At 44.9% G+C, this 26,653-nt stretch overlaps 1 protein-coding gene across 16 annotated transcripts in view; it reads right to left on the bottom strand.

Annotated features, from left to right (window-relative positions):
• Window positions 1–26,653, bottom strand: part of FOXP1 (forkhead box P1) — a 391,349-nt gene that overhangs the window by 85,617 nt on the left and 279,079 nt on the right. For all 16 annotated transcript variants that reach the window (XM_074603302.1, XM_074603310.1, XM_074603308.1 and 13 more), the window contains one exon: window positions 24,900–25,022. In XM_074603302.1, the coding sequence (XP_074459403.1) occupies window positions 24,900–25,022 (123 nt within the window). The remainder of the gene's footprint in view (window positions 1–24,899; window positions 25,023–26,653) is intronic.

Below are 26,653 nucleotides of genomic sequence, written 5' to 3' on the forward strand. Positions count from 1 at the left end.
TCTCAATGCCATATCCATGTCCATGCAGCTCAATGAAAGACCAGTGCCCTCCTCCTTCATTGCTGTCTGACCACATGCCTTCGGACCATGCTCTGACTTACTATATTTATAAAAAAAGGAGACTCTATGAAGCCTGCCACTTTGCTCAAGGCACTTCTCTTCTTTCCAGGGGCACAAAAAAAGCGTAATATGGCAATGCAAGGACAAGGCTGTGAGCTACATGCAAAGCAAAAGCACAGGGCTGGCTCTGGCACTGACAATTCTCCCCAGCCTTGGGCAAGTCACCTAGACATTTTTGGAGTTTGGGTTGGGTTTTTTTAAATGGCTATGACATTGAGGATGCCTCTCCCTCCCTCAGTTTGCAAAATTTCTGGCCTGGCTCTGGAGTTGCCTGCACACCCGTCATTTCAAAGGCAGTCAACGGCCTCAACATCTCTGTCTCCTCATCTGCAAAACGGGGATAATACTACTCATTTCAGGATCTTCTGTAGGCCAATATTTGCAAAACACTTTGAAAATGAAAGGTGCTGTCTAAGCACCGAGCGCTGGCCACAGAACCTGCAAGCCGTATTTTTTAAAGCATTTTATACCCTTTCATATAAAAGCTTCATACCTGCAAGCTCAGCCAACATCTGCTGTGGGCTAAAAACTTCACTCTATTCCCTTAGTAACGGAGATGGTAGCACTTGTTAAGTAAGGTCACCATGAAATATAATGCATTTTTAAGCCTGCAAAATATTTTAAAAGACCAAGAAGAACCATAAACTCCCACTTTAATTCCATTCAATTACGGAACGTCATCACAGACAGAGACAATCAGACAGGGATGTTCACAACTGAACACATAAAGTAACAAATTAAAAATAACTGGGATTGCTCGTGGCAGACTAGGCAGCTATTTGGCACCGCGTGCCCACGAGATCTGATCCATATTAAGTGGGGGTATCAACACCTAGGTGAAAGAAAATAATCACTGGAGTATAGCATGGATGCCAGGCTCTAAAGTCCAAGTCAGAGGAATAGATTATGAATTGTGATGAATAGAGAATGGTTTTGTTATGCCATTATTTTACAGGTACATTTTATTCACAGACCTATCCATGCAGAAGCCATGGACTTGCCCACAGAAAAGCCTCAGCTGCTTGCGGGGAAGGGGAGAAAAAAAGAAAGGACAAGAAAACCGCATAGTGCAACCTCCTCTAACCAGAGCTAACCTGCCCCAAATTAGGAAATTTTATGTCTAGTTCCAATACGAGGCAATTTCTACCTAAGACAGCAATTCTTCTGCTCCCGTCCTGGGGATGCCCCCCTGGGAAGGCAGGGCCAACCAGCTCTTTTGCTCTCTGGCAGCGGATGGTGGGCCAAATCCCGCGCACCCCTCCCTGAGCACAAATTTGGAGGAGTTCAGGGGAACTTTGGTGCCGATGCTCATGGGCAGTACGGCTATTGCGCCCACCCGCCGCAGACACCACCAAACCTGGCAGAGGCCAGTGCCAAATTTTGCTGTTGGGCACACGGGCCGGTTTAAAAGCAAGCTGCTGTTTGCAGTTCTGAGGGAAAAAGCTGTCTCGGATACTATTCCCACTCCTGGATCCCCAGGCCCATTTTTGTGGGGTTAAATCACATTTTCCTGTTTTGAGAATGCTTCATTTTCCCTTGTTGCTGCTTGAAAGACCTACAAAAACAAATGGGGAAAACAACTGACTAAACAGGAAACGGTGAAACTTATTACCCACGAAGTGCTGAGAAAAAGGACAAAGTAAACATTTTTTTTGGGTCCCTTTTAATAATCTCAGCTAATGCCCTCATGGTAAAATATCTTCAGGCAGAAAAGTGATTTTTAGGCTGATGGTGTCTGTAACAAAACAGAACACCAAAGCAATTAACATTTCGGTAGCGCTTGTGTCCCTGTTGCTCTTCTGTTTTTTGATGTGAAGCTGTCATTTTCCTTATTGCCCCTGCAAATTCTGCATGAAGAAGGCTCTTTAAATCCCCTCAGTGTTGCACAATGGCTTAAATTTCACTTCATGGCATGCTTTAAATTACCATTCACATCTTCATTTAATGCATCATTTTATAATGCCAGTGTTACTAGTTAATTTATATATACACAGCAGGATGTGTCAACATTCAGGTGAGTTATGAATATGATTGTGCAGGAGTTATGGAAGACATTTCAGCAAAATTATGGTTCCCTCTAAACATAAAAATATTAATAATGAATCAAACATCACAGGTAAACAACAAATTTTATATAATTGCACCCCCCATGCTTCCAGATAAATAAATAAATAAAATTGGCAACATTTTTGCTCTGCATTCATATTTGATTGATCTTAATAAATTGCCATCTCCTTTCCTAATAAACTGTAATCTCTTGTTTCCGCCACAAAGTAAAATTTATTAGCACACTCTTCTACCAGCAGGTCTGCATCACTCACAGCACAGTGTGCAAATTGTTCCAAGTATGCTTGGGCATTATTCATAAATTATTTTTCTGCCCCAAAGTACACAATATATTGAAAGGTAATCACCACTAACTGTTCTTGGTTACTTTCCTTAATTAAGTGAGATAGCATTTATGTCACGTACAGTAGAGGAAATGCTGCAGTTTTCCATTAAAACTCCATTTTTTTGCCATGGGTTGAAACACAGTGTTCATACAGAGAAAGCGTTCTTAGGACAGGAAAGGCTGGAGGTGGTATCTGGTAGGAGATGGCAACACCTCCACTTGAAAAGAACAACCCCTGTCTACCAAAATAACCCACTGGGTACGACAACAGCGATGGCTCCGAGAGGGAAAGTAGGTGTTTTGTCATGATGTTAAAGTTGCCATGGTAAGAAAAAAACCCCACAGAATGAAACATCAACAAAATAAACGTCAATCAAACACATTTTTGCCCGTTAAGTATTAACCCGTGAACTCCTGGCCACCCCAGACGGATCCTCTCCTGCTCGCTGCCTCTGCGCTGGCAGGCGGGGGCTGCGGGCTGGAGCAGCCCCACTGCCCCCAGCTTGGCATTTCGAGGTGCGTCCCCCGGTGTGGGGCTGGGGCAGGTGCCGCTGGTGTGAAACACAGCGTCAGACGCACTGCCCTCTCCTGGTAATCTGCTCCCGTCATCAGGAGCCTTCACACTTCGCCTCCTCTGACAACCACCGCCAAGATTCCCCCTCTGCAAAACCGTGCCTACTTCCACAACAGCTTACGCACGCTCACCCCTACGTACACACATACATCGCCGCAGATTTAAATTACAATAAATCGGATTAAATATGGGCCATTTTATGGAAACACCTCTCAGCCCGTTACACAGTTCACTCGCACGCAGCCCAGGAGTGCCAAGCGATATGTTCTGGTTCATCTGTGGGAATAACCTGTATCACCGCCGGGCATCTCGCTGGTTTTTACTCACTCTGTTGGGAACGCATGTCGGCGTATTTTCAATAAAACACCTTCTTAGCAGTAATGGGCCACTGTTCTCATTTCAATGGTCCCCAAGGTTTCATGATACAGTATATTTAGCTGGCTCATAGTTCCAAGTTTTCCTCCAACATTCAAAAGCTATTTTTAATTTTTTTAAAGAAGGCAGTCATGGGAAGAGCTTTTGCTCATCTTTTCTTTAAAGAGGAAAACAGTTAACTTTGTACATGCAACAAAACAACTCAAATTATTTCTGAAAGAAGCGCTCAGGCAACAGCCCTCGTGGTTAGACAGGAGCCCACAGAAAAGCCGTGGTGCTGCTGCTGCTACCTGGGGAAGGAATTTGAAGGCGTCACTGGGATCCTCTGCTCCTGCTACAGCAAATGGCACCACGGCTCCAGGAATCAAATGCACCTCCAAAATCCCAAAAAGCAGCAGAACAGTGCGATTTGCAAAGCTGGCAAACAACACTAAAGCCAAAAAGACTTACTGCAGGCAGGAGGATGCAGAGGAGCCCTCTAAGATGACCTCTGGTTGCCATACCGGACTTGCAAGGTATGCTTGTGCAAGGCAGCGCTGAACTACCAGGAGGAGCTACTAAAGGACCCCATGCCAGGTTCCCCTGAATACGGATAAAAAGCTTTTTTGGAAGCAGGGTATGGCGAGGGAGGCCTCCTCGTGACCACCATCCTGCGACGCACACAGGGTGCTTCTCCGCCTCCTTGCTGTCTCTGGGTCAGGAGCATCCCCTCACTCAGCCCAGCAGGACAGGGGATGGGAGGGGAGGAGAAGCCAGTGGCACACTGCAGGGCAGGAAGAGACCCAGCTTGGGCACAGCCATCCCCTGGCCTTTGGCCATGTCAGTCATTTTGATGGTGCACGTCTGGTTTCACATGGAGGAGAACAGCCAGCCGTACCAGCTAAGCAAACACCCCAACTATAGGACTTTGCTCTCGGATCCCTTGGGGTCATCCGACCGGCTCAGAGTCCTTTGTGCGGCACTAAGCAGGGCTCGCTGAGTGCTTTGAGGTTATCCTTTGTACTTCCACTCCCGCCCTTCACAGCGCAATGCCACGATCCATCAATTCTTCCCAAATAAACGGGGACTGAACCGAACTCAAGGACAGGGTCCTCCCCTCCCGCTTCCCTTCCCCAGGCAAAGGGGGCTCCTGTCTGCAACAAAGGGTTATGACCCATGGACGTTTCCTATCCAAATCCAGCTGCCGCTTATCCCAGTCCTTTGAGCCAGAAGGAGAAAAAGATGATGCTAAGAGGAAGCGGGTCCCTGAGCCAGGAGGGGCAGCTGGGACCCAGTCCTTCGCCACACCACCACAAAGGTGCAGCACTGTCATGGCAAAGGGTGAACAAGCAAATAACAGAATTTGTCTGGGGCCCCTTAAAACAAATTTGCCTTCCCATCGCATGAGAAATCCCTCAGATGAGCCTGAAGACTTGGGTCAGAAAAGCACAAACTCGCTGCAAAGTCTAACACCAGCAGAATAATACAAAAATCCATCTCTGTGAGTGAAACTGTTATTTACCATAGAATCATAGACTGGTTCAGGTTGGAAGGGACCTTAAAAATCATCTAGTTCCACCCCCTGCCCTGGGCAGGGACACCTCCCACTGGACCAGGTTGTTCAAAGCCCCCCATCCAGCCTGGCCTTGAACCCCTCCAGGGATGGAATTTATGCTCTGGAAGGAGACAACAATTCTCTCCTGTTAAATGCAGCCACTTCTGGGGTGAATGGCGGCAGCAACTTCGCCATACAGAGCTCTGGCGGAATTCAGGACACCTGAGGCACCAAATCCTTCACTCGAATGAAATTGCAGGGTGATTAAGCAGAGAGAATGTAACTATCCAAACCGTAATTTGGCCAGCACAATGGATCTAACACCCCTATTCTTGGGAGGAAAAAAAAATAAGTACTGTATTTGAAGTTCAAAATCTAATTAACTATTTGAGAAAAAGAATTCTGTTTTTAAAAGAAAATTCCTAACAATATAAAGAGAATTAGTGCCAAAGTTTTTGAAGAACCGCATAAAATTGTATGAAAAAAGTATGATATTGTAATAATAGGAATGACTGGATTTGCTCAAATGTTCCTTATACCTTATAATACAAGAATAAAATACAGTGTAAATCCTTCTATCTACATAAGTTCCCTGTACAGAAAAATCTCTCCTTTAATAGGTTTACACCTTTAACATGTATTAGTTTGGAAAAGTCCTAGGGTATAATTACACATCTTGGCTTGGCACATTAATAGCTGTTCCCTTCATTTACTGATTTCTTTTACTGGTCAATTTGCTATTTTACTACGCTGCTCTTACAGCTCAGCTTCCCAGCAGCACCCTCCGCCAGCAGACCCTGTGCTGGGAAGCGGAGAGGGTCCGAGCTGGCCACGGGCTCCGGGATCCCTTAGGGAGGTGGGTACCTTGCTCTTGGCCATCCGCATGTACGATGCTCACCTGGGATGTGGCATTTGCACCTGTGCGTGCCAGTGAGCCACGGGTCACAGGCAGAAGGAAGTGGAGCTGCCCTCGCTTCCTCAAAAATCTGCGCAGAAATATGCCCTTCGGGCCCAGGAGAAAACCAGTCACGCGGGGCTTCTTGCCACCTTGCTGGTCATGTCCTGCACAGGCTCCTGGCCCTCATCCCCACGTGCTGCTCCCTACCACCGCCCCCACGCTGTTTCTTCCCAAACCCCCTCTGCCGCCTTGCATCCTTCAATGCCTCCTTTGCTCCAGGCTTTCCCTTTTGTCCCAGATTCTGCTCATTGCTCCCATGGAGCTCCATCCCCATTGCTCTTCCTCGCGTTCCCTCTCCCTATGGCTTGAGAGACCTGGAGAGATGCTCACCTGGGACAGGATTCTCACCCAGCTCCACCACAGACTGGGGAAAAAAGACCATTCCCCCATCTCAGAAAAGGGACACCCCTAACGATGTCCCCTACCAGTCCCCGCAGGTTCACTTTGCATCTCTCAGCTCCAGGCTCAAAGGCGAAGCTGGCGTTCCCTAAGCCTCCATCCAGCTTTTACAGGTTTTTCGACAGTTTAAGAGGGTTTTCTTGTGTTATAGCGGAGCCATTCATTTAATGGCTTTTCAGCACTGCCATTATAAACCAGAACTTTTCAGGTGTTTATTACTCAGCTTTAAAAATTGGCTCTATGCTGAAATTTGGCAAACGAAGTGTCAGCCTAGGAGAAAATTTTGTTTTTTGCCAATTTTGTACTCTAAAAAAATGACCCCATTTTGGCCTCCATAAAAACGTGGCTTTTGCTGCCTCTGTGACACTGGTGAAGTAACGAGTCAAAATTGTAATATTGCCAGCAGAGCTGTGGTGATTTAATGCCTAAAATTGCTTTGAAGGTGAAGAGTGCTATTGAACTGCTAATTATTAACTATTATTACTGATCCTGCCGCACAACAAAGATGCAAACAGAAAACAAAGGGAATATGAAATGTCACTGGAAAAACGAGGCGGAATTGACAGGAGGGTCCGGCGCTGAACACGGAGGGGCTGGAAAACAAGAGTCAGGAGCGCAGGCAGGGTGGGCCCTCCAACCGATGGAAGAAGAACGAACGAACTGATACAGAAATATTATTTTTCATTTTCCAGGACGGTATTTCAAATACAAATAAAATACAAATGATACCACATAGCTCGCTCCACGCCAAAGCTAGCAACGATGTACGATCAAAATCAGCTCTAAACCAAGCCGAACTGGGGTCAATAAGGACCTCATATTGCTCAGCCAAGAGAAACTTTGCCATTTATTTCAATACACAGAAGACAGAGCCGCGAAGGTGCGGAGGACGGGCGACCTTGCCTCGGCGGCCCAGCAGACATACACCGACACAGAAATGGGCTGGGAATTTCAAAGGGCTCAAAGATGTAAGCATCCCCTGGATCTTCGGGATCCTTTCAAATCCCATCTGCACGGGGGCAGCAGCATCCTCATCACACACCCCCCAAAATCTGACCTAGGCTGATCCGACTTGGCTGAAGAGAGGGGAAAGTAAACTACCGCCACTCTAAACCTCCCAAGCCACTCTGTATTACCTCCTTAAGGGACTGCGGTTTCACAGAAGAAAGGTAACAGGGTGAGTATTTCTCCTTTGGGGGACAGGGTGAGGACCAGGAGGCGAGCACGGCCAGGGCACGCTTCCATTTGGAAAGTGCCTTATCAAAGCAGCGCAAAGAGGTCATCGGAGCCGCTTTCAAACATGGTAAAAAGAAAAAACAATTTATCTTTCTGGAAACTTTCTGCTTGTCTAAGTGGCAGCTATTTAAATACAATTAACAAGCAAATGATTTTAAAATTACAATACATTTAATAAGGCAGCATCACAAACAATTTGCATCTCATTAAAGTGTCTGAAGCTGCAGAATCAGCCTCCCAAACGGGCTGCACGTCAAGTGGGAAACCCAGCAACAGTCAAGAGCTCCTGCGCTGTCCTCTGACACCGGACACATGCCTGGAGGACGGCAGAGCGGAGGGGCCGGGTGATCCATGCGAGCCCCCGGCCAGGCCAGCCCCGCAGGGAGATCCGGCCACAGCTCCCGGCATAAGGAAGGATGCCACAAGCCAAAGCCTTGCTGGAAGTGGGTGTAAAATGAGGAAGGAAGGAAGGAAGGAAAAGGGTGTGTGGGTGTGTGGGACAGGCACTTTTTAATATACATTCGTGAACAAAGAGTTTAAAGAAATTTCAAGCTATTTACTCAGCTATATATATAATTAAAAGTTTATAGATTACACTGACACAAACCTCCCGAGATTGCTGCTGGGTTTGGACACACATTAACTCCCAGGAGCCTCCTGCAGAACAATCCCATCCCGACACGTGCAGCAGGAAAAGCCTCAAACAAGTTAACAGTTTTAAAAGCTTCCAACTCACTTTTAACTGTGATTTACTGTGGTGGCGCCATGTAACCCAGAGGATGCAGGAGCACTTCCCAGATCACATAGCACTTCCCCACGTGCCTTTGGCTTCCTTTAGAAGGACACGCTGCTGCGCCGAGACCTGCTGCCTGGATCACATCCTAGGATGCAGGCTTCGCTAGGCACACCTTTATATGGGTAACCGTGTGAGTAAGGGCTGCTGGTTTTCCTACCAGCGCAGGAACGCCACCCTTGTCACACAAGACCCTTTTCTGGTGGCTGGTGGAGGGGTGGCATCCATCCGGAGGCTGGTAGGAAGCTGTCACCAGCATGAGGGAAGGAATATATACAGTGGCTCTACAGGTGATGCACTAAAAAACTCCTAGATGAATGAGGAATGCAGCTAAACAGCCTTAATTTCAATTATCAGGAGGCTTGAAGGGGAGGACATCCCTGAGAGAGGACATCCCCGAATAAGTCACTTTTCACAATCAGTCTCAAGTGCTGGCACTGTCTGCCAACAACAGTGACTTACGCACCAACCACACCTTTAATCTAAGAGCTCGCTCTGAAGTACTTCATGAACTGGAAAGGCACAAACAACACTCTTCTAAAGTTCAGCACAAGTTCTGCTACGACCTTTTACTTTTTGTGCCTAAAACTCCACAGGCTCTGGAGCTGCGTGTGACAGTTGTTTAACGCTGCGCAGTGCAGTTATATACAACACTGGCAGGAGAGAGCGAGAAAATAGTTTACAATTGAATCTGCAGAGGAAATTTGGGTAAGTTGAATGTAATTATCCATTTGGAAGCCGGCCAAGGGCTGGGACTACTCAAAACCAGGAGGGAAGCTGTAAGAAGCAACCGGTTTTGCTCATCCTTTGAAAGGCAGCACCTCTGAGCTGCCCCGTGGGCTCTGGCTTGGTGCTCCTTGGTGGGGAGAGTGGGGCCAAGGGTATCGCCTGTGCTGCTCCCACCAGGGGGGCTCCACTGGGATCCTCGGGTCCGGTCCTGCTGCGGTGACACCTGGCAGCAGTGACAGCGGGCTGGAGGCACTCGTGCTCCGCAGCGCCTCTGCGAGGGGGGTGGCAGCTTGAGCCTGGGAAGCCCGGTTAAAAAAAAAAAAAAAAAAGAGACAGAAAAAGTGACTAATAATAAATAAAAAACACTGGTAGAAGCAAACCAGTCAGTCGTCTTCTTGCCAAGAGATGTGCATATAAGCGGCTGCTCTGGGCGCAGCGCTACAGAGAAGCTCTGGAGCCCTCCGGGCGGTTCCTGGGTCTCTCCATCCCCAGTGCCGTCACCGCCAGCCTGTGTCACCCCAAAGCTTCCTGCCCAGAGATGCCACCGACTACCGACACAGGCCACGTGCGCTTCTTTTACAGACCTGTGGTTTTTGTAGTTTGTCAAAACAGGATACTATTTAAGTTTAAAATGTTACGATTTAAACAAAGACAAAATAGTTATTGCTGTTTTAGCAACCAGACATCAGGCTCTCCTCATGTACACACTGGTTTTTGTTTTTAAAAGGCCTCCATCCCCGTCTGCCAGCACACTATCTCTGCAAACCTGGATGCGAAGACAAGTGCCTAAGCAAAACAACGATCAGTTTCTATGAATTACTGAACATGTGTAATTCATTTATCTGTAATATTGTGCTAAACTCAGCTCCAATTAAACAAACGAAAACACCTGCTTAGCACACATAGATCTTTCCATACCTCAGGGGAAGACACATCAGTGTACTCTGTAGTACAATCTGGCTCAGAAGCCTACACTAACAATGCAAAGCTGGGATTTTTTTTATTTTTTTTTTAATGCACATAGGCAAGGAGATATAAAAAAATACAGTGTGATTTTGGGGGAGGAGTATTTTTTTTAATATAGCACGTGCCGCTCTGTAACATTTAAATGCTCATCGGGGGCTTCTCATGGGCACTTGGACCCGAGGGCATGTGTCACTGCAGAGAAAAAAGTGGGAGAATGAAAACTTCAAAACACATGTAACTGGCCCCTGACCTCATGATATTATAAAGTTACCAAAGAGACCTCGTGTTAACAAAGTCAGGGGAGAAGACACTTCCTTCTCTTGTTCTGCTTATGGACCACGGGCATCCACCAGCGCCGGGGGACATCCCTGCTGTCCCCCGACGTTACTGGTTGGAAACCATCACAGTAACACACAAACTGGGGTCACCCCACCCCGCTGACCATGGGGGCGAGACCACTCTGGGCACCCCAGATGAGACCAGCCTCATCCCACACACGTTTTGAACCGCCCGAGGGCCGTCCCTCTGCGGGTGCATCGGGTAGGGGGGTGCCGCGGGTGCCCCTGGTTTGGGAGCCCTGGGTGCTTTGCTCGGTGCAGCAGCCGCCATCAGGAGAGCCTGCAGCCTGCCAGATCCCCTACACTTCACTCATTTCCTATTCTTTACTCAACTGCCTGCAGACAATAAGCTGTCAGTCAGATCCCCACAAGAACATTTACAATTATCTTCCCTCTCCCGCACCTCAGCATGGCCCCGGACGAATAGCTCCAACCTAAACTCTCACACATGAGCCATTTGCAACTCCTGTTGCCGTAACTGCCCTGACTTGAGAGGCATACTAGGAAATTGAATTTCCTTGTGTTTTCAGAAAAAAAAAAAAGTACTTTGGTGGCGAAGCACAGAAGCAAAAGAACCAGTCTCCTGCAGGTGTGAGGCAAAAGCAAGTGGGAATGGAAAAACTGCCCCAGTAATTATTATAGCATCCTGTGCAAGGTATAAGGCTGCTTGCTGCCTTTTTCTTTTAGTTTGCTTTTTTTCAGCAAAATCAAAGTTGCAAACTGAAAGTGGTCTGGGTTTTGGGTTTTTTTGTTTGTTTGTTTTGTTTTTTTAAAGACAGGGTGGTCCCCTCCGCTCACTCCTGCAGAATTAGCAACAAAACACCACCACGGTTTTGCAGCTGGCCCCGCTGCTCTGGTGTGTCCACTGCCGGGCTCTCCCAGAAAAAATGGGTTTGTTTTTCTTCTGGGTAGACACAGCTGAGTGAAGGCCTCAAAATGAGCATGCTTTCCAAGGAACAAACCCAAGTAAAAAATAACAGCGATGGAAGTCATAAACACACCTTCCCTTATAGTGTCAGTTGCGGACAACAGGATTTAAAAATATCTTAACTATGTTCTGCATTATATTAACGCTTGTCCCCCAGAGAGAAACACCCAATACTTTGGGGGCATCTTCCACACACGGCAGCCTCGGAGACTGCCCAGGATAGGTCCATCCCTAATAGCACCGAAACCATTGCCACGGCTAAATGGGGGTGAAATCAGTACAGTCCTCATTCACTACACTGTGACTTTACTGATTTTCCGTAACCGTCTGCTCAAGGGTTACCGTGGTTAACGGCGAGGAGGCATTCACTCTCCTATTAATTGACTGGGGTAGCATCTTTGACAGCTGTCAAACAGAAAGGTAACTTGCCATTATGGGGTGGTTTTTTCCTCCTATTTTTAATTCTTGCACAGAATGTTTCTACAACCTTTTCTGATGAAAAATAACCTATCTGATATTTCTCCTCTCCTTTAAAATGTTTATCCTGCTCCGAATCTGCAAGGTGTAATATCATCAAGGAAGGTCAGGTTTCAGAGAAGCTAATGGCCCCGCTGTGTGCTCCCACCACTTTGAAAAGACGAACAATAGTCCCTCAAGTGTTGCTGTCGGTGGCACAGCAGCGATTTACGATGGAAGGTTAGAAATCTGAAATTAAAATAAACTGCTTAAAACCTGCAGATACAGAGAGAGGTGCAGGAGGCTGAATAAAATGGGACAATCTCTTAACCCAATCAACAAAGTGCTCATTGTTCCAGTTTAAGACAAGTAACGTACCAATAAATATTGAGCAAAGGAAGTTAACCTGTATCCACAGCCTTTGAATAAACACAAAAGTTAAAAGTAAAATCAATGCAAGGCCTTTGGCTCTTGCCAGCTTGTGCTTTACTCCTCCTTGCTTGGCCTTGTTTTTACTTCTGGGGATTTTCTTTGCCTTCTCTCTTGTTATTCATACTTCCCTGTATAAACTCCTTATTGCACAGTAAAAGGACAAACAGAAGGAACTGCCAGCATGCAACTGAACGATGTGAACGACAGCTCTGTTGTGTTCTGCAAATCCACCCGGGTGCAGACAACCGGGAGGAAAAGGGCCGAGGGAGACGCGGACCCACAGCCCCTGTGGAACGGGGGGAGCCCCCACCTCCTTCCCACAGCCCTTCTCCCCACGTGCGACCAGGCGCAGCCCTGCAGCCCTCTTTAACAACCAAATACAATTTAACGTTTACCCCATAGGATTGCATAGACAGCATTTGGCATCTCTGGAAGATACAGACACAGAATCACAGAATCTTCAGAGTTGGAAGGGACCTCTAGAGATCACCTAGTCCAACTCCCCTGCTAAAGCAGGATTGCCCAGAGCACGTTACTCAGGACTGCATCCAGGCGAGTCTTGAAAATCTCCAGAGAAGGGACTCCACAGCCTCCCTGGGCAGCCTGTTCCAGTGCTCTGTCACCCTCACCATAAAGAAGTTTTTCCGTGTATTTGAACGGAACTTCCTATGTTCCAACTTGTGCCCATTGCCCCTCGTCCTGTCACTGGGAACCATTGAAGAGAGTCTGGCACCATCCTCCTTCAACCCACCCTTTAGATACTTGTATGCCATAATAAGGCCTCCCCTCAGCCTTCTCTTCTCCAGGCTAGAGAGTCCCAGCTCTCTCAGCCTTTCCTCATAAGGGAGGTGCTCCAGTCCCTCAATCATCTTAGCTGCCCTTCGCTGGACTCGCTCCAGCAGTTCCCTGTCCCTCGTGAACTGGGGAGCCCAAAACACGTTCATCTCTACTACAAAAGTCTGAGCATTCCACTCTTGATCTCAGAATAAATAAATGCTTTGGCTAGTTCTCGTTTTTCCTGAAGTGGTTTATCCATTCCCGTGCCAACACCTCAGCCAGTAATAGAGGTTTTCACAGTGAGTATTAATTCTGACTTCACTTTTAAATCGCATTTTCTTCATTTGAGCATTATTATATTCCACAGAACCAGGCGTGAGCATCATGCAAAAGGCATTCTGGTCCACGGTTGTGAATACAGCTGTGTAGGCAGAGGAATATTTGTTTTCCAAGTAATTTGTGCACATTCACAAAATTACAGCTGTCTGCAGTTCTCCTGAAATATCTGCCCTGCTGTTTACAAGTCATAAAACGTAATCTGTCTTTTGTAAGGTTCCAATTGGTAAATTTGGAAAAAAAAAATATATATATGTGCATTATTGTTTATTTTACACTCAGATTGGCTGTTTCCCATTACATACTGGCTATTAAGCCTGTATTACACCAGGCCTGTATTACACCAGGCCATTACACCACATGGCTCCATTGAGGAGCCACTGCCCTGAGACAACAGCGGGCAAACCTTCGTGAGAGCCAGCGAGGCCTCTCTAATGCACTTTATGGATAGCTCATCGACTTGTATCTCGCTCTTGTTCCAGAGTAAGGATGCCATGAAGACGACCACATGAAATGGAGACATGGGTTACAATCCAGCTTCAAGTGACAGGTTGCCACCTTGGCCCCAAGAGAGCTCCCGTTGGGATGGAGCTGGGAGGTTCATAAATTAATAATGCGGCCAGTGATAACGGTGACAGATCACCAACAAACAGGTCTTTATGCATCTATTCTTGCAAGTAAAACCAGTAAGATTAAAATTACTAAATTTGCACTGTGGCTATGAACAACAGGCTAGGCTGGCAGTTGGCATCTTCCATCAAGTTTCCTTTGGATGTTTATCCGAGCTATTAAGAGATAGCCAAAGCACTTCTATTGATTTTTAATTTTTTTTGCCAATGAAAGATGGGGAAATTGTCACTAGTGTTTCCGACTTTTTCTTTTGCTTCATGACTGTATATATTAAAAACCAGTTTCTTCCAGAAGTTGTCTGAATGCATAAAACACTGTCTCCTAGGACAACAAAGTCCTTGGGATACACATTTCTCACAGCAAACATGGAAATGTGCACCGCACCTGCACAACACAAACCAACCCCCCTCAAAGCCCAGGACACAAACCACGAGTAACTCTTCAGCCCAAAGTCTTGACGAGGAGCAAAGTGCACAAACAAAATCACCCTACCAAGAAATCACAGTAGGCGTGATCACCTTGGTACTGCTGGCATGACTTTTACACCATAAATTGGTGTAAAACCGATTTAAAAGAAAAATCAGAGGCAGGGAACAAAACCCGTCTGGGATCCCTCGAGCCAGTGTACTCCCTGGGCAGCTGTCACTTAATCATGGGACAAATCTAGCCCGAGCAGTTCAACCCAGTTACTGCAACCCATCCAAGAGGTCCGTGTGATGGCACAGATATGTTGTAAAAGGCTCAAAATTGAGATGTGCCACACAGGTTAATAACTTAAATCATGGCAACGTATTATTTGAAGCTGTACCACTTACAAAATGCATGCCACCATGCCAGAACAGGCAAGAAAGTGTTGAGCTTTGATAATCACATGCACCGCTTTAAACACCCTCAATCCATGTGCTCCACCACACTGCGTACTCAATGCACGCTGGCACATGGCATGAGCTGTGGAGCTGCCACACGACTCCTGTGGTGTAACGTGATGGAGGACAACTTTCTGAGTTGGTCCAAATGCTACCAAGCTACGGCATCAGTGACGTTGGTGGCTCCAGCACGGGCACTGCTGCCTCCTGGCACGAAGGGGACGTGGTGTGTGCTGCTCTCCGACACCCATCGCTACCTGAGCTCCTCCTGTCATCTCCCCACCTCACTTCGAAATGCAATTTCAAAACTTTTTCAGCTAGACACGCTAAACCCAGGATGTAGATTTTCCAATTAGTCTCTGTTTAAACATCTGTTGGTAGACTGCATTTAACATTAGTTATTTCAGCAAAGCGCAATTTGATTAGGCTGTCTGAAACGGAGCCAAAGTCTGCAAAATAATAGCTCAATTAAATTTTGTTTTGCTTTCATTTGTCTTATACTTTCCTGAGTGTGATACAGTTGCATATAATCAAGTAAACTAATTCCTTTCAAAACGAGAGATTTCAGTGCCTTTTCCATCTTCTCTCAAAGTTTATTTAATAATCTGTTCCATCTTCTCCATGCTTCATCAAACTTCATCCTGACATAAAGTACGTTTCTTTCTTATGCCTTCAGTCTACTTTAATTTTCTAGGCTTTCAATGGCTTGAGATTATGCGCCATTAATGTTACACCGTAAATAGATTAGTAATTTATAAAAGGCAGATTACACTTATCAGGGAAATAAAAACATTTCAGCAACGCAACAGCCTTTCCTTTGCACACACCACAAAATATTTTGCCAACCTGACGACACAGCTGTAAAACTGTCAAGCTCCGGAGCCACATCCAAGCGGCATTTCCAATTGTTTCCCTGGGTTTAGTTTCTACTTATTCTATTCTGTTGCACTTGTTGCCCTGAAACTTCAATATTAGCTCTAGAGATTTAAACACAAGGCAAACAGCTGCTCTCCTCCACTCAAGCAAGCTAGATCAAAATGCCTCCTCTCTTTCTTGCCTTTTTTTTTTTTTCTTCTCCTTTCTTTTTAAACAAATTGCTGTAACTCAAGTATTTCTGGCAAAGTTGACGGTTTTAGGGCAAAATTCTGCTCTGTGATCATCACTGCAGATTCCTCCAGAGCGTACTGCTCTCGGTCGGTGCAGGAGGAACACCAGAGCTTCCCCACGCTGACTAAAGAAACTTTGCCTTGAGGATTAAAAAAAACCCAACCACCAGTCACAGTAACTTAGCTGCTATGTAGATGTGTATATGATTTAAATTTAAACATTAAACATTTAAACATTAACTTCTTTCACACTTCTGTTAAAGGAAAAAAAAAAAGCGTGCATTCTTTGAAGGAAGAGATTTCTTTTATCGAAGAAGATTTTTTTGATACATAGTACTTTTTCTTTAGTGTTTTTTTTTTTTTAACATATTTGTTGCAAAGTGTGAACACAAAGGGACAAGCTGAAATAGGTATCTGGCAGGCTCTTCCCCAGCGCGTGCTGCTGAAAGCCACAAGTACTACTGCAGTTGTTAAAAATCTGTTATTTTGATGCAGAAAGGCGAGGGACGACTCCAGCATGGGTCCAGCTCTGCCCTGCCACCGGCACTACGTTAAAATACTCCTGCAACAAAACAACCCGAAAAATTAGAGGCAGCTAAAGTCCGTGGAAGTTCAAAATGGGTTACGTCCTATTTAAAATGTAGAGAGCTACTAAATATGACAACCATCTGATGTATGAAAATTATTCACAACCAAAAACAGACAGTCTGGAAATAGCTGGGATGACTTCATTTAGACAGAATTACCCAAATCTGTTTCTAATATACACAGTACACATAATAAATTTTTACAATATGACAAGGAAAACAAACTTAATAAAAGTTCCTGATCTTTTGTTACACAAGCAAGCTATAGCCATGATATGTTTATAATATTTTGCCCATGATATCACAGCTAAGTAACAAAAGCTAAGCAACACAAAAAACAGTTACTAGGTATGACTTCACCTCGCGACTCCTGTAATGACATCGCTGCGCCCATGGCCCCCGCGTAGCACCTTCCCCAACCTACACCCCACGCTCCACGAGTACTCCCCGTGTCGCCTTTGACTAATAGTTTCCTTTCCCTCCTTCTCCCAGGCACCCTTTGGCTGGGGAAGCTGCGGATATCTATGCCGAGAGTTTGTTTTTTTCCCCAATGACACCAGGACTCATCTGAACGGTAAGAGATTTTTAGCCTGTTTCCTTCACTCCTGGTTATTTGACAAGTGCTTGAAAACCCTGTTATAAACAATCTCTGTAGGAAAACAGATGATGTCTTACGATCACAGAAGGTAATTTTTTCAAGAGCCCAACTTTTTGAGCATTTCCCAGATGCACCGCGTCAATCTTCCTGCGTTTGACTATCTCAGCTGGTTTTCCAGCCCGGGCGTTTGGCCAGGCAGGCCGGACTGCCCCTCATTGTCACTTCTGTTCGATGGCACTTGCACCCACTGCTGTTATTCCAGGCTTCAGGAAATTTTCTAACCACTGGACAGGCTCCAGCGCTGCGCACTAATAAGTTGCAGATTGCAGCACTCTAAGTGTGTGTGTGTGTGTGTGCACGCGTGTGTCAGATCAGGGCCACGGTTTGTAGGAGGAAGGGGGGGGGGGGGGAAACAGTAGTTCAAAAATGCTGCCTACTCAAATTGACAGAAAAGTGACCCCTGCACTTCATCAGAAATTCCTGCAGACTGACAAAATAAAGGAGTTTGCTTTTATCACACACAGTAAGACTCATATGGAAAAATGGAAACACTACATCACTCGACCTTAGGTTGCCCCCTTTTCAACCACAGATGAGTATTATGTATAAAAATTGTAAATCAATTTGAGATGTATTAAAGGAGATTCTCTTTTTCTGTATTAAAGGTAATGCCTTTTAATCTCTAGATTTATTTTGTAATGTCAAGTAAATGAGAAAGACTTCATTTCCGTAACTGAATTTTGTTACTCTTAAGTCTATTTAGCATCTCTGCATGGTGTTCACATAATTTCCTATACTTTTGCTTGCATCAGGAAATAATGAGCAAGCATCACTTACCCAACACTGAGTCACAAATATTTGCCTACATTAACACAGCATTAAAAGCCATTTTAAACAACTTAAGGAAATTGTGCTAGCCTTTGAACTGTGATTCACTCCGATGAGAAATTAAGAAACTTTTCCTCTTCTAAAGGCAAAAATCAGCTGCCGACACCTCCTTGTAATATCATCAGGTCCTAGAGCAGACTTTCCTCTTACAGATCCCTACACAATAGATTTCTTTGCTTAATGAAACTGCTTCTGAAATTTTCCTACACTCAGTGTTGGGTACTTCGAAATTTCAATCTTTTCACATCCTTGAACTCATCAACATTTTTTTTTTTTCAGAGTGTGTCAATAAAATTGATTACTTGCAGTTCTGAACTCTGTTCTGCACATGAAAATAAAACAATTTGTTTTAAAGTATTTTCTGAAGAAAGCAGAACTTGGCAATCGTATCTACAAGATCAAAAAAAAAAAAAAAACAAAACCCAACCACCAACCAAGCAAGCCTTCCCCACAAAAAGCAAAACAAAACGAAACCTCTCCAGCAAACAAAAGAGAAGCACCGTTCCGATTTCATCACGGCGGCAACGCGAGCTAAGTTCCTGACATACACATCATCAACCTCACCGTTGTTCTCCTGATTGATATATCTCCCTGTCGGATATGAACGATCTTTTCGGATCATTAATACGTTCATTAATTTGTTATCAATTCTAGCTCGCTGGACTTAAACCGCTGGGTAGCGTGGCTCAAGAGTGCCTCGAGAGTGCGGGTGTAATCACGTACGTAAAGACCCCTGACTGCCCGGCTGTTGAGATGCCTCATACCTACAACCGATCTGTTGCTTTTACAAGTTTAATCTCGGTATTAACGGGCTGATTGTGGAACCATGTCGCTATAACATCTTCAACCCAGCTGTACATCATATAAACCGCTATAGGAGGGGGCAGTCTCCCATGATTCCTAGCAGCAGTGCATACCTTTAACTCCCTAATCTGTAATACTACAAAATACCGCTCTCATTTCTTCCCAAGCACAAGTGGACTACCAGCAAGGGTCCAACAGTGTTATTCCTAATTACCTTTTTTTCACTCTTGATCCTGTGGCGCTCATAATTAGTTACCTGGGGCTGCAATCCAATTTGAAGTGATGACAAGAAAGTGATCCATGAAAAAGTAATAAGTTAAATCCAATTTCAGCCTTCCTCTAATTAAATGCACATGGAACTAATGACTCAAACCCTACCATTTCAGTGATAATGGTAATTAGCGAGGTGGGAGTCACTCTCTTTTTTCAACACTGTAGGTGTAAACCACAAGGTAAAATGGCAGGAGCACTCTTAATTACATGTGTCATTTTGTCAGCAATTTACACATTTCTGACCAGTCAGGAAGGTTTCATTTGTTTTCCTCTTCCCCGAGGTGGGGAACACACAGCCGGACCCCGGCAAGGCCAGCCCGCGGCCCTGCTCCCAACCTGGTCAGAAATCACATTTTTTTAAAAAAACTACTCTCTAAATGTTTAATGTCAAGGCAGAAAACCTGCTAGAAAATTATACTTGGGGTGCTCTAATGAGATGCAGCGCTGGAAATGAGGGATCCTGGCTTCTACTTGCAGTTTTTACCTCTCAGGACCGACTTCTTTATAAGATGCTGATACCAAACTCCCAAATATCCAGGCAGGAGCCGCGCACCTCAACGCCACAGAAGGTCTGCAGCTCTCTGACCTTGGGCGAGTCACTTAATATCTCTCTGCCTGGGTTTACACAGCTATAAAACGAGAATAATCACATTTCCTGACAGTACCTCACACTGCCAGCTCTCCCAACATATTGGCATTTTCCTAGAAGCCATGGGTTTTTGGAATTGTGTAATTACAGGACAATCATAGACTTCTTTCAAGAAAAACAACTGTGTTTGCCACCTTTCTGCTCAGTCTGGAAAGCTGGAAAAACTGAATAATAAAGGCTTTAAAAAAATACAAATGGCAGCAAAAAAAGGCCCACAGGTTTCACTGAAAAAACCCTTAGTATCAAAATTTTCAAGCTGATCGTGTAACTTTGAAGACCTGACTCAGATTTTGTTCTTCTTGTGGGGCGGCTGATATTTGCACTTCAGAGGCATAGTCCAAGAAGTGACTAACACCTATAATTTGGTTTAGGGACGAAAAATAAAAAAAAGCTATGGGTCCTTTGGTAGAAACCAGCAAAACTCAACTTTGCTTTATTTCCAAAGTCAAAAATAAAAATGAAGAATTCAAGTTAAATTTTCATAGGTAAATTATTTAAACTCTGGAGAAGTGGAACCTCAGCCCAGCTAGAGTTGGTGACAAAATTCCCATGGGCTTGACTCAGGCCAAAGTCAGATCAACTCTCGTGTTTAAGAGTGAAACAGAGAGATACTCATACAAATGCGATAAATACACTTGCAAATTTATCTCCCCTCCCAAATTATCTGCTGAGACATAATTTCTCTACCAGTTGTTAAATTTACCATTATGTAAAAAAGGCAGACCGCGTGTAAAACCTGAGGCTACGTAACCTGGTACTTGTGTGCTCCAAGCGAAACAGAGAATACCCTTCCCTTCACCTTTCGGTGTTTATTACGTTGTCGAGCTAACGATTTTGAATTTAATAAAAAAACAATAATAAATGCCCCTGACATCAAGCTACAGTGATTTTTTTTTCCTCTCGCCCTCTTCTATTTCTCAAGATACTGGAAAGAAATATTAAGAAAATACAGCATGCAAATTAAATTCTACAAAAGCCCAGCCAAAAGGCTGCTTTAAAAAGCAGCGGTATGCAAAGGCGAGGACAGCTCTGTCCTCTCAGCCTCCCCCAGTCTCACCCCGAAAATCTAAACCAAACCCAAATTCTTTTCTTGGCCGTGACTTAAAGGGAAGATTTATTTTCTGTTTTGTCAACCAAAAACAAAAGTTTCCATCTTAGTAATTTCATTATTTCTTCTCTCCAAATACTCACAGGTTAACTATCACACAACAAATCTCATTTAATCACATAAAAAAGTCAAGTGATGGGTTTCAATTGTGAGATACTGACTTGGACGTCCCAAATCTGTTTTCAGTCCGGTATCCAACTTTCAGCCCAATGTAACACACAACATTTACATCTTTAAAAAAAATTATATTTTTAGTATTGCCAAAACACACATGCACTTTTACTTTCTTGGGAGAAAAATGTGTCTCTTGATTTGTTTCCAATCTGTGTGCTCTTGCCAGCAACTAAAATGCTTGAAGAACCAAAATGAATAATCGTTAAGAGCATCAGCAATTAAAGCTGCAAGTTTTAATCAATACATCTATTAATACAAAGATATATTTTTCTTGGCCAGGAAAAATGTGCACATTTTCAAAATCTTAAGCATACCTGGCCTGTTAAATTATTTGTTTCACAGATTCAAGGAAATCCAATGTCTATGGCAAATATATTATCAAACATGCTTTAGTCTTTTTTTCACTTCCAGTAATTTTTGCGGGGCTGATATTTTTTATATTCTTTTCCCAACTGCTGGTTACCAAATCCATTCCTTAACTTTCAATTTTCTTTTGTTTGTGTCATCAGGCTGTGAAACCAGAGGTCACTGCCAAATATAAAGCACAGCAGCGTGAGATAGGCTCAAAATGTGAGTCATCGTGTATTTGGAGATTTATTTTTTTTTTTAACTATCAGCAGAGCACATCTTATACACTAAATATCTCAAAATTTGCTAAAAGCAGGTCTCCAGGCAGAGTTATCAAGGTCAAGAGACCCCAAAGACATCGCTGGAGCCCATTGTCATTTAAAGGCGATTGAAGGCACCGTGCCCCGGTGCGGCCATGGGAGGCCAGGATATATTTAAGTACCGTGGCTATTTGATCAGCAAATAAAGAAGGAATATAGGAAATTATCCACGAGGCGGTTACAGATTAGCTACACAGCGTATACTAGATTAATTTTCCACATCTGTTTGCGGCGGTGGGGTTTACATGACAAAACCTGACAGCTGGCATTAAACTGTAGAGCCCAAGACGGAGGGAGCTCTTCCAGCTCTGCGTGGGACAACACCAGCCTCCCCTCCTGGGGCCGGCAGCGCCACAGAGCATCTTATTAGGAGAACCAGCACCCCAGGTGAATGGCATCCTTTCCCCCCAGTTTGATGCAAACACAGGTCCCCAGCACCCGTGTTAGGGAGCTTGCACCAGTGCCCTCACCACGCACAGCGGAGCTAAGCAATGCCTACGGCATTCTTGTTATGCACAAAGTCTGTTTGTCGGAAAAAAAACAGGTAACTGCTAACCGCTGCGGCTACCCAATGAGACATCTATATTTATAAACTAAGTGCAAAGATGACTCGGTTCATTATTTAAGCAAACCTTTGAAAAACGGGCGCATTTCCACCACCCTCAACATTTATTCTACGTACTGTCAGCAACGGGTATTGCCTTGTCAGTGCGGCGCCATCCAGCTTGAGGGGGTGTGGGTGCTTGCGTGGGTGCAGTTTTACTAAAAAATTCTACCCCCGGCGCCACCGTTTCCTTTCAGCAACAGATTTTCATTTCAGGGATGCACCCGGGGTCTGTTACATTCAAGAGGACTTCCAGTACGTTTAAGACGGCAAAAGCACCAGGAGTGAGGAAGGGAAAAAAAAAAAAAAAAGACTGGGCAGTCATTTGAATCAGTGAGTGACAGGCTGGGCCAGCTCTCTGTATACATTAATAAATTAGAATTTTAATTGTGTCTCTGACTGCAGGAGCTGCTCCAGTACTTTAATACGTACCAACAATTGGCTATGTTATGGAATCCGCGATGTGGCCTTCACTGTTGACCTCTGCAACACAATTCCCAGTCTGACTACGGAAACTGTTTGGTTTGATCCTTTCAACTTATTTGAATCCTGACAAATAAGCTCACAGCTGAAAGGTCAACACAGTCATATTTCATCCTCTGGAGCTATTCTTAAGACATCTGCACAACAAAGCACTTCTTTTAGTACCTGACACTGGACCTAGCCAGCACAATCTCTCATTAAAAATGTCCCCAGTGGAACAGTCTATTAAAAGGCATATGGATCAGCTATGGATTTACCAAATAAAATATTTTTGAAAGCATTAATGTAACGCTTTGGATTATGGCACTCTACGCTGCCAATAAAATGTATATTTGCCCAATGACAAAATGTTTCATACTTTCCAAAAGAATAATAGCTCGGCTATAAAGTGCGAGGTGTTGTCCAGCAGCCTGAGCACGGGGGTGGGAGCCAGGAACTCATGAATCTTAATCCTACCTCTAAAACCAATTCCCTCTGTGATCCTAAGCAAGTCACTTAACCTGCTTCCCTCAGTTTCCCTGTCCAGAACTGGGATAATGCTACTTACTTATCAGACTTTCCTTCTGGGCATGTTTTGGAGATTAGTATTTGCAAAATGCTTTGAAGATGAAATCACCACACGAAAGCTTGAAGTTGTCCACGCTGGGCCAAGGGCTGCAGTTAATAGCTATTCCTCGCTCACAAAACTCCCCTTGAAGTCCCCATCAGCTTTATTCGGGTAAGAACCACAGGATCAGGTCCTCTCGCTTTACTGTCAAGGCCTTTAGTGATGTTGGCTTTACCTTCCATATTCTACTACATATTTAAAGAGTCTAGGATCTGTATTTTTGGAGGAAAATAATCTGAAGCACATATAAAAGGCAAGAGAAGCAGCAATGCTGTCAGAGAACTCATGGTGATAGTATATCAAACTAAAAAAAAAATTAGAAAGAGCAAAACAGACACGAGTTTGACAATGTGCTACGACAACAAGCAAGAAAAAAAAAAAAAAAACACCCGGAAAGAATTTGGGGCTACAGAGGCTGAAGCATCAGATATAGAAGAGTGTGATAAGATAAATGTCCCAGCTACAGGGCTTTGTGCGACTGTCACTAAACTGCTGTATTCAGTAACTTATTATCAAAAATACAGTGACACGCTGCAATCGCAAAGAGAGCAATAATAAAAGCAATAACCAGCTGCAAACCTGCAAAGTGGTCAAGGGTCTAGAAGTGCCAGTTTACGAAATACATAAAGAACTAGATACATATAATTTGCCAAAACTGGCAAGTACACGTTAGTATCTAAGATGTTTGAGGAGTGTGAACACGAGGCGAGGCAAGGGACTGACTCAGTATTTATACAAGCAGTATTACTTGGAGCAAGAGGATGGAATTAAAAGTGGAAAGTTCCTGAGTGTGCTTTGTTATGGAAAACCGTCCGAAGGAAAATAATAGTGGTCCCACCACCACTTGGGATTTCTAACACTAGAAAAGCAAAAAAAAAAAAAAAAAAAAGGAAAATGTGATACATGACCTAATAGGTCTTTCTTGTCTTTAACTCCTGTGATTTATCCCACAAGACTAGCAGAATGCTCTCCAAAGCCGCATATGTGTGCATACATCTTGTGTTTGGGAATGTTGTATTGGTTTTAGCTTTCTGAATTCATAACGGCACAAAGCCCGATAATATTTAATTTCTGAAGATGTCCATAAATCAGCAGACAATAAAAGGGGAAAAAACACACCGATGATATGATATCCTAGTATTTCCCAATATCCTTGACACAGCAAATCAATGGTTTGAGTGAACACAGACTACAAACGGAACAGCAATCAAACAGAAATGTTAATGCAAATCTCCTATGCACAGTGACACAGTAACAAAAGCTATTCCATTTTGTCATGATCCAACCCTACTAATAAAAGTACATGCTCGAGATCTGTAAATATGCCGTGGGTGGGATTTTCAAGGGCACCAAGCACCGGTCCTCATGCCACTTACATCAGCCACAGCCACTCTGTGGACTTCACTGGGAGGAAGCTCCTGAAGGTCCCATCCCAATGTTCACAAGAAACACGTATTTATTCAACTTTTACAAGCCCCAGCCCCTCACGGAGGCACACAGGCTCCCCTTACCTGGAGGGCTGGCTGTTTGTCATTCCTCTTCGGAGACTTTAATCCACTAACTTGTTGCTGCTGCTGCTGCTGTTGCTGCTGCTGCTGCTGTTGCAGTAGAAGCTGCCGTGCCACCTGGAGAGCCTGCGAGGAAAGAGGTTTGAAAATTGAGTTTACAGCAGACAAGGCGTGGGAAGCTACACACATGGCATAAAGTCAAGGCACCCCTTGGTCATGGAGTACTGCTCCACTTCCAAAGCGCCTCCACCGAGGAAAGCAGTGGCTTTCACAAGAAACACAACTCAGCACTTGCACACAATGGGGTGATATCCCACCACTGGACTTCCCATTCTGACTACAGAGCAAACCAGCAGCACCTGAAGTTCAGCTCCTGCTTGGGAACCTCAAGTAACTGCAGAAATCCTGGTGGCAGCACCATACAGTTATCCTCCTGGAGCAGCTCATACCCCTCTTTGCTCCCAGGCAGGCTCACGTGCTAGTGGCTTTCATGCTCCTCTTCTCTAGTGGGTCAGGTCTGCTTTACAGAAGAGGGCAGTCGTATATCACTGTCTGCTCTCCTAAGCGCCAGAGAAAGTCAGGGAAGTTTCTGGAAGGCTATGGTGGGAGGAAGAGAAGAGCCAGCAGCAGGCGGAGCCATACTGAGTCCAGGAGGTACCATGCTAAAGGCTGAGAAAGCTGTGAGGAGCTGGAGTGAATGCAATGAAAAGTGGGGACAGCATCTCAACGCCCCCAAATCACTAAGACCAGCAACAGGGATGCAGGTGGGAGGCGGCAGAGGAGCAAAAGGACAGTGTGGCTTCACGGGATGAAGAGGCAAGGGACATGGTCCCAAAAGCATGAGCAGAGCATCACATGGTGGTAGATTATTGCAAAATTTCACTCAAAGCAAGGGAAAAGTGTCCCTGGGCACTAGAGCCAGCTGTTCCATGAGGCCCGATTTCTCCATCAGGTGGGGAAAAGAAGCAAGAGGAAACATGGGGGGAAGCAGGACAAGGAAAAAGTCCCTGCCCTGGCTCCCTCCTGGCCCCCCAGCCAGGGGACTGCAAGGAAGAGGCTGATCCCTGCAAGACGGGCTGTGGCACAGCTGAGGCTCCGCTGGCAAGACCCAAGCCCGCTGCTCCCGGAGGATTCACGAGCACCGGACTCAGGCTTTCTTGGTCTCCTTGGAGACGTTCAGTACATGTGTAGGTGGAAAAGTGGGAAGGCTGAAGACTTCATTAATGTAAAACAAGAAAAATAGTCCCTTTGCAAGATGCCTACACGGAAGGAGGGAAAAAGCCTTCCCTACTCCTACTGTGTATGCTCTCTGAGTGATTTAATTAATACCTATTTAATTAAGGAGTCAGATACGCTTCGGGTTTCACTTGCTTCTCCAAGTTGCAAAGTGTTTCATCTCAGCGCAGAACCGCCAGGAAAGGTTTGATACCAAGGACTGCAAACTCGGATCTACCAACCCCCAGCAAAATCGTGTTATTTTATGGCCTAGACCCATCTTTTTACTTTTGAAGGGACATCAGACAGCCCAGGGGGCTGAAGAACCACCGCTGCCGGCCAGCACACCAGGGCAAGTGGGGAGGAGAGACCTTACCGCGCTCTGGCAATGAGCCCTTCTTTCAAATTTACTAACAAGTCTCCACTGGATCAGAAAAACTCTTTAAGGGTGGATGCGATTTCCAACAGAGCTTGGTCCGATGAAGGTAAAATCAGATTTTGTATTTCAAGCTGGTTGGAGCTCAAGTGCACCTGGCAGCATC

Source organism: Larus michahellis, chromosome 10 (assembly GCF_964199755.1).
Source record: "Larus michahellis chromosome 10, bLarMic1.1, whole genome shotgun sequence".
NCBI lineage: Eukaryota > Metazoa > Chordata > Aves > Charadriiformes > Laridae > Larus > Larus michahellis.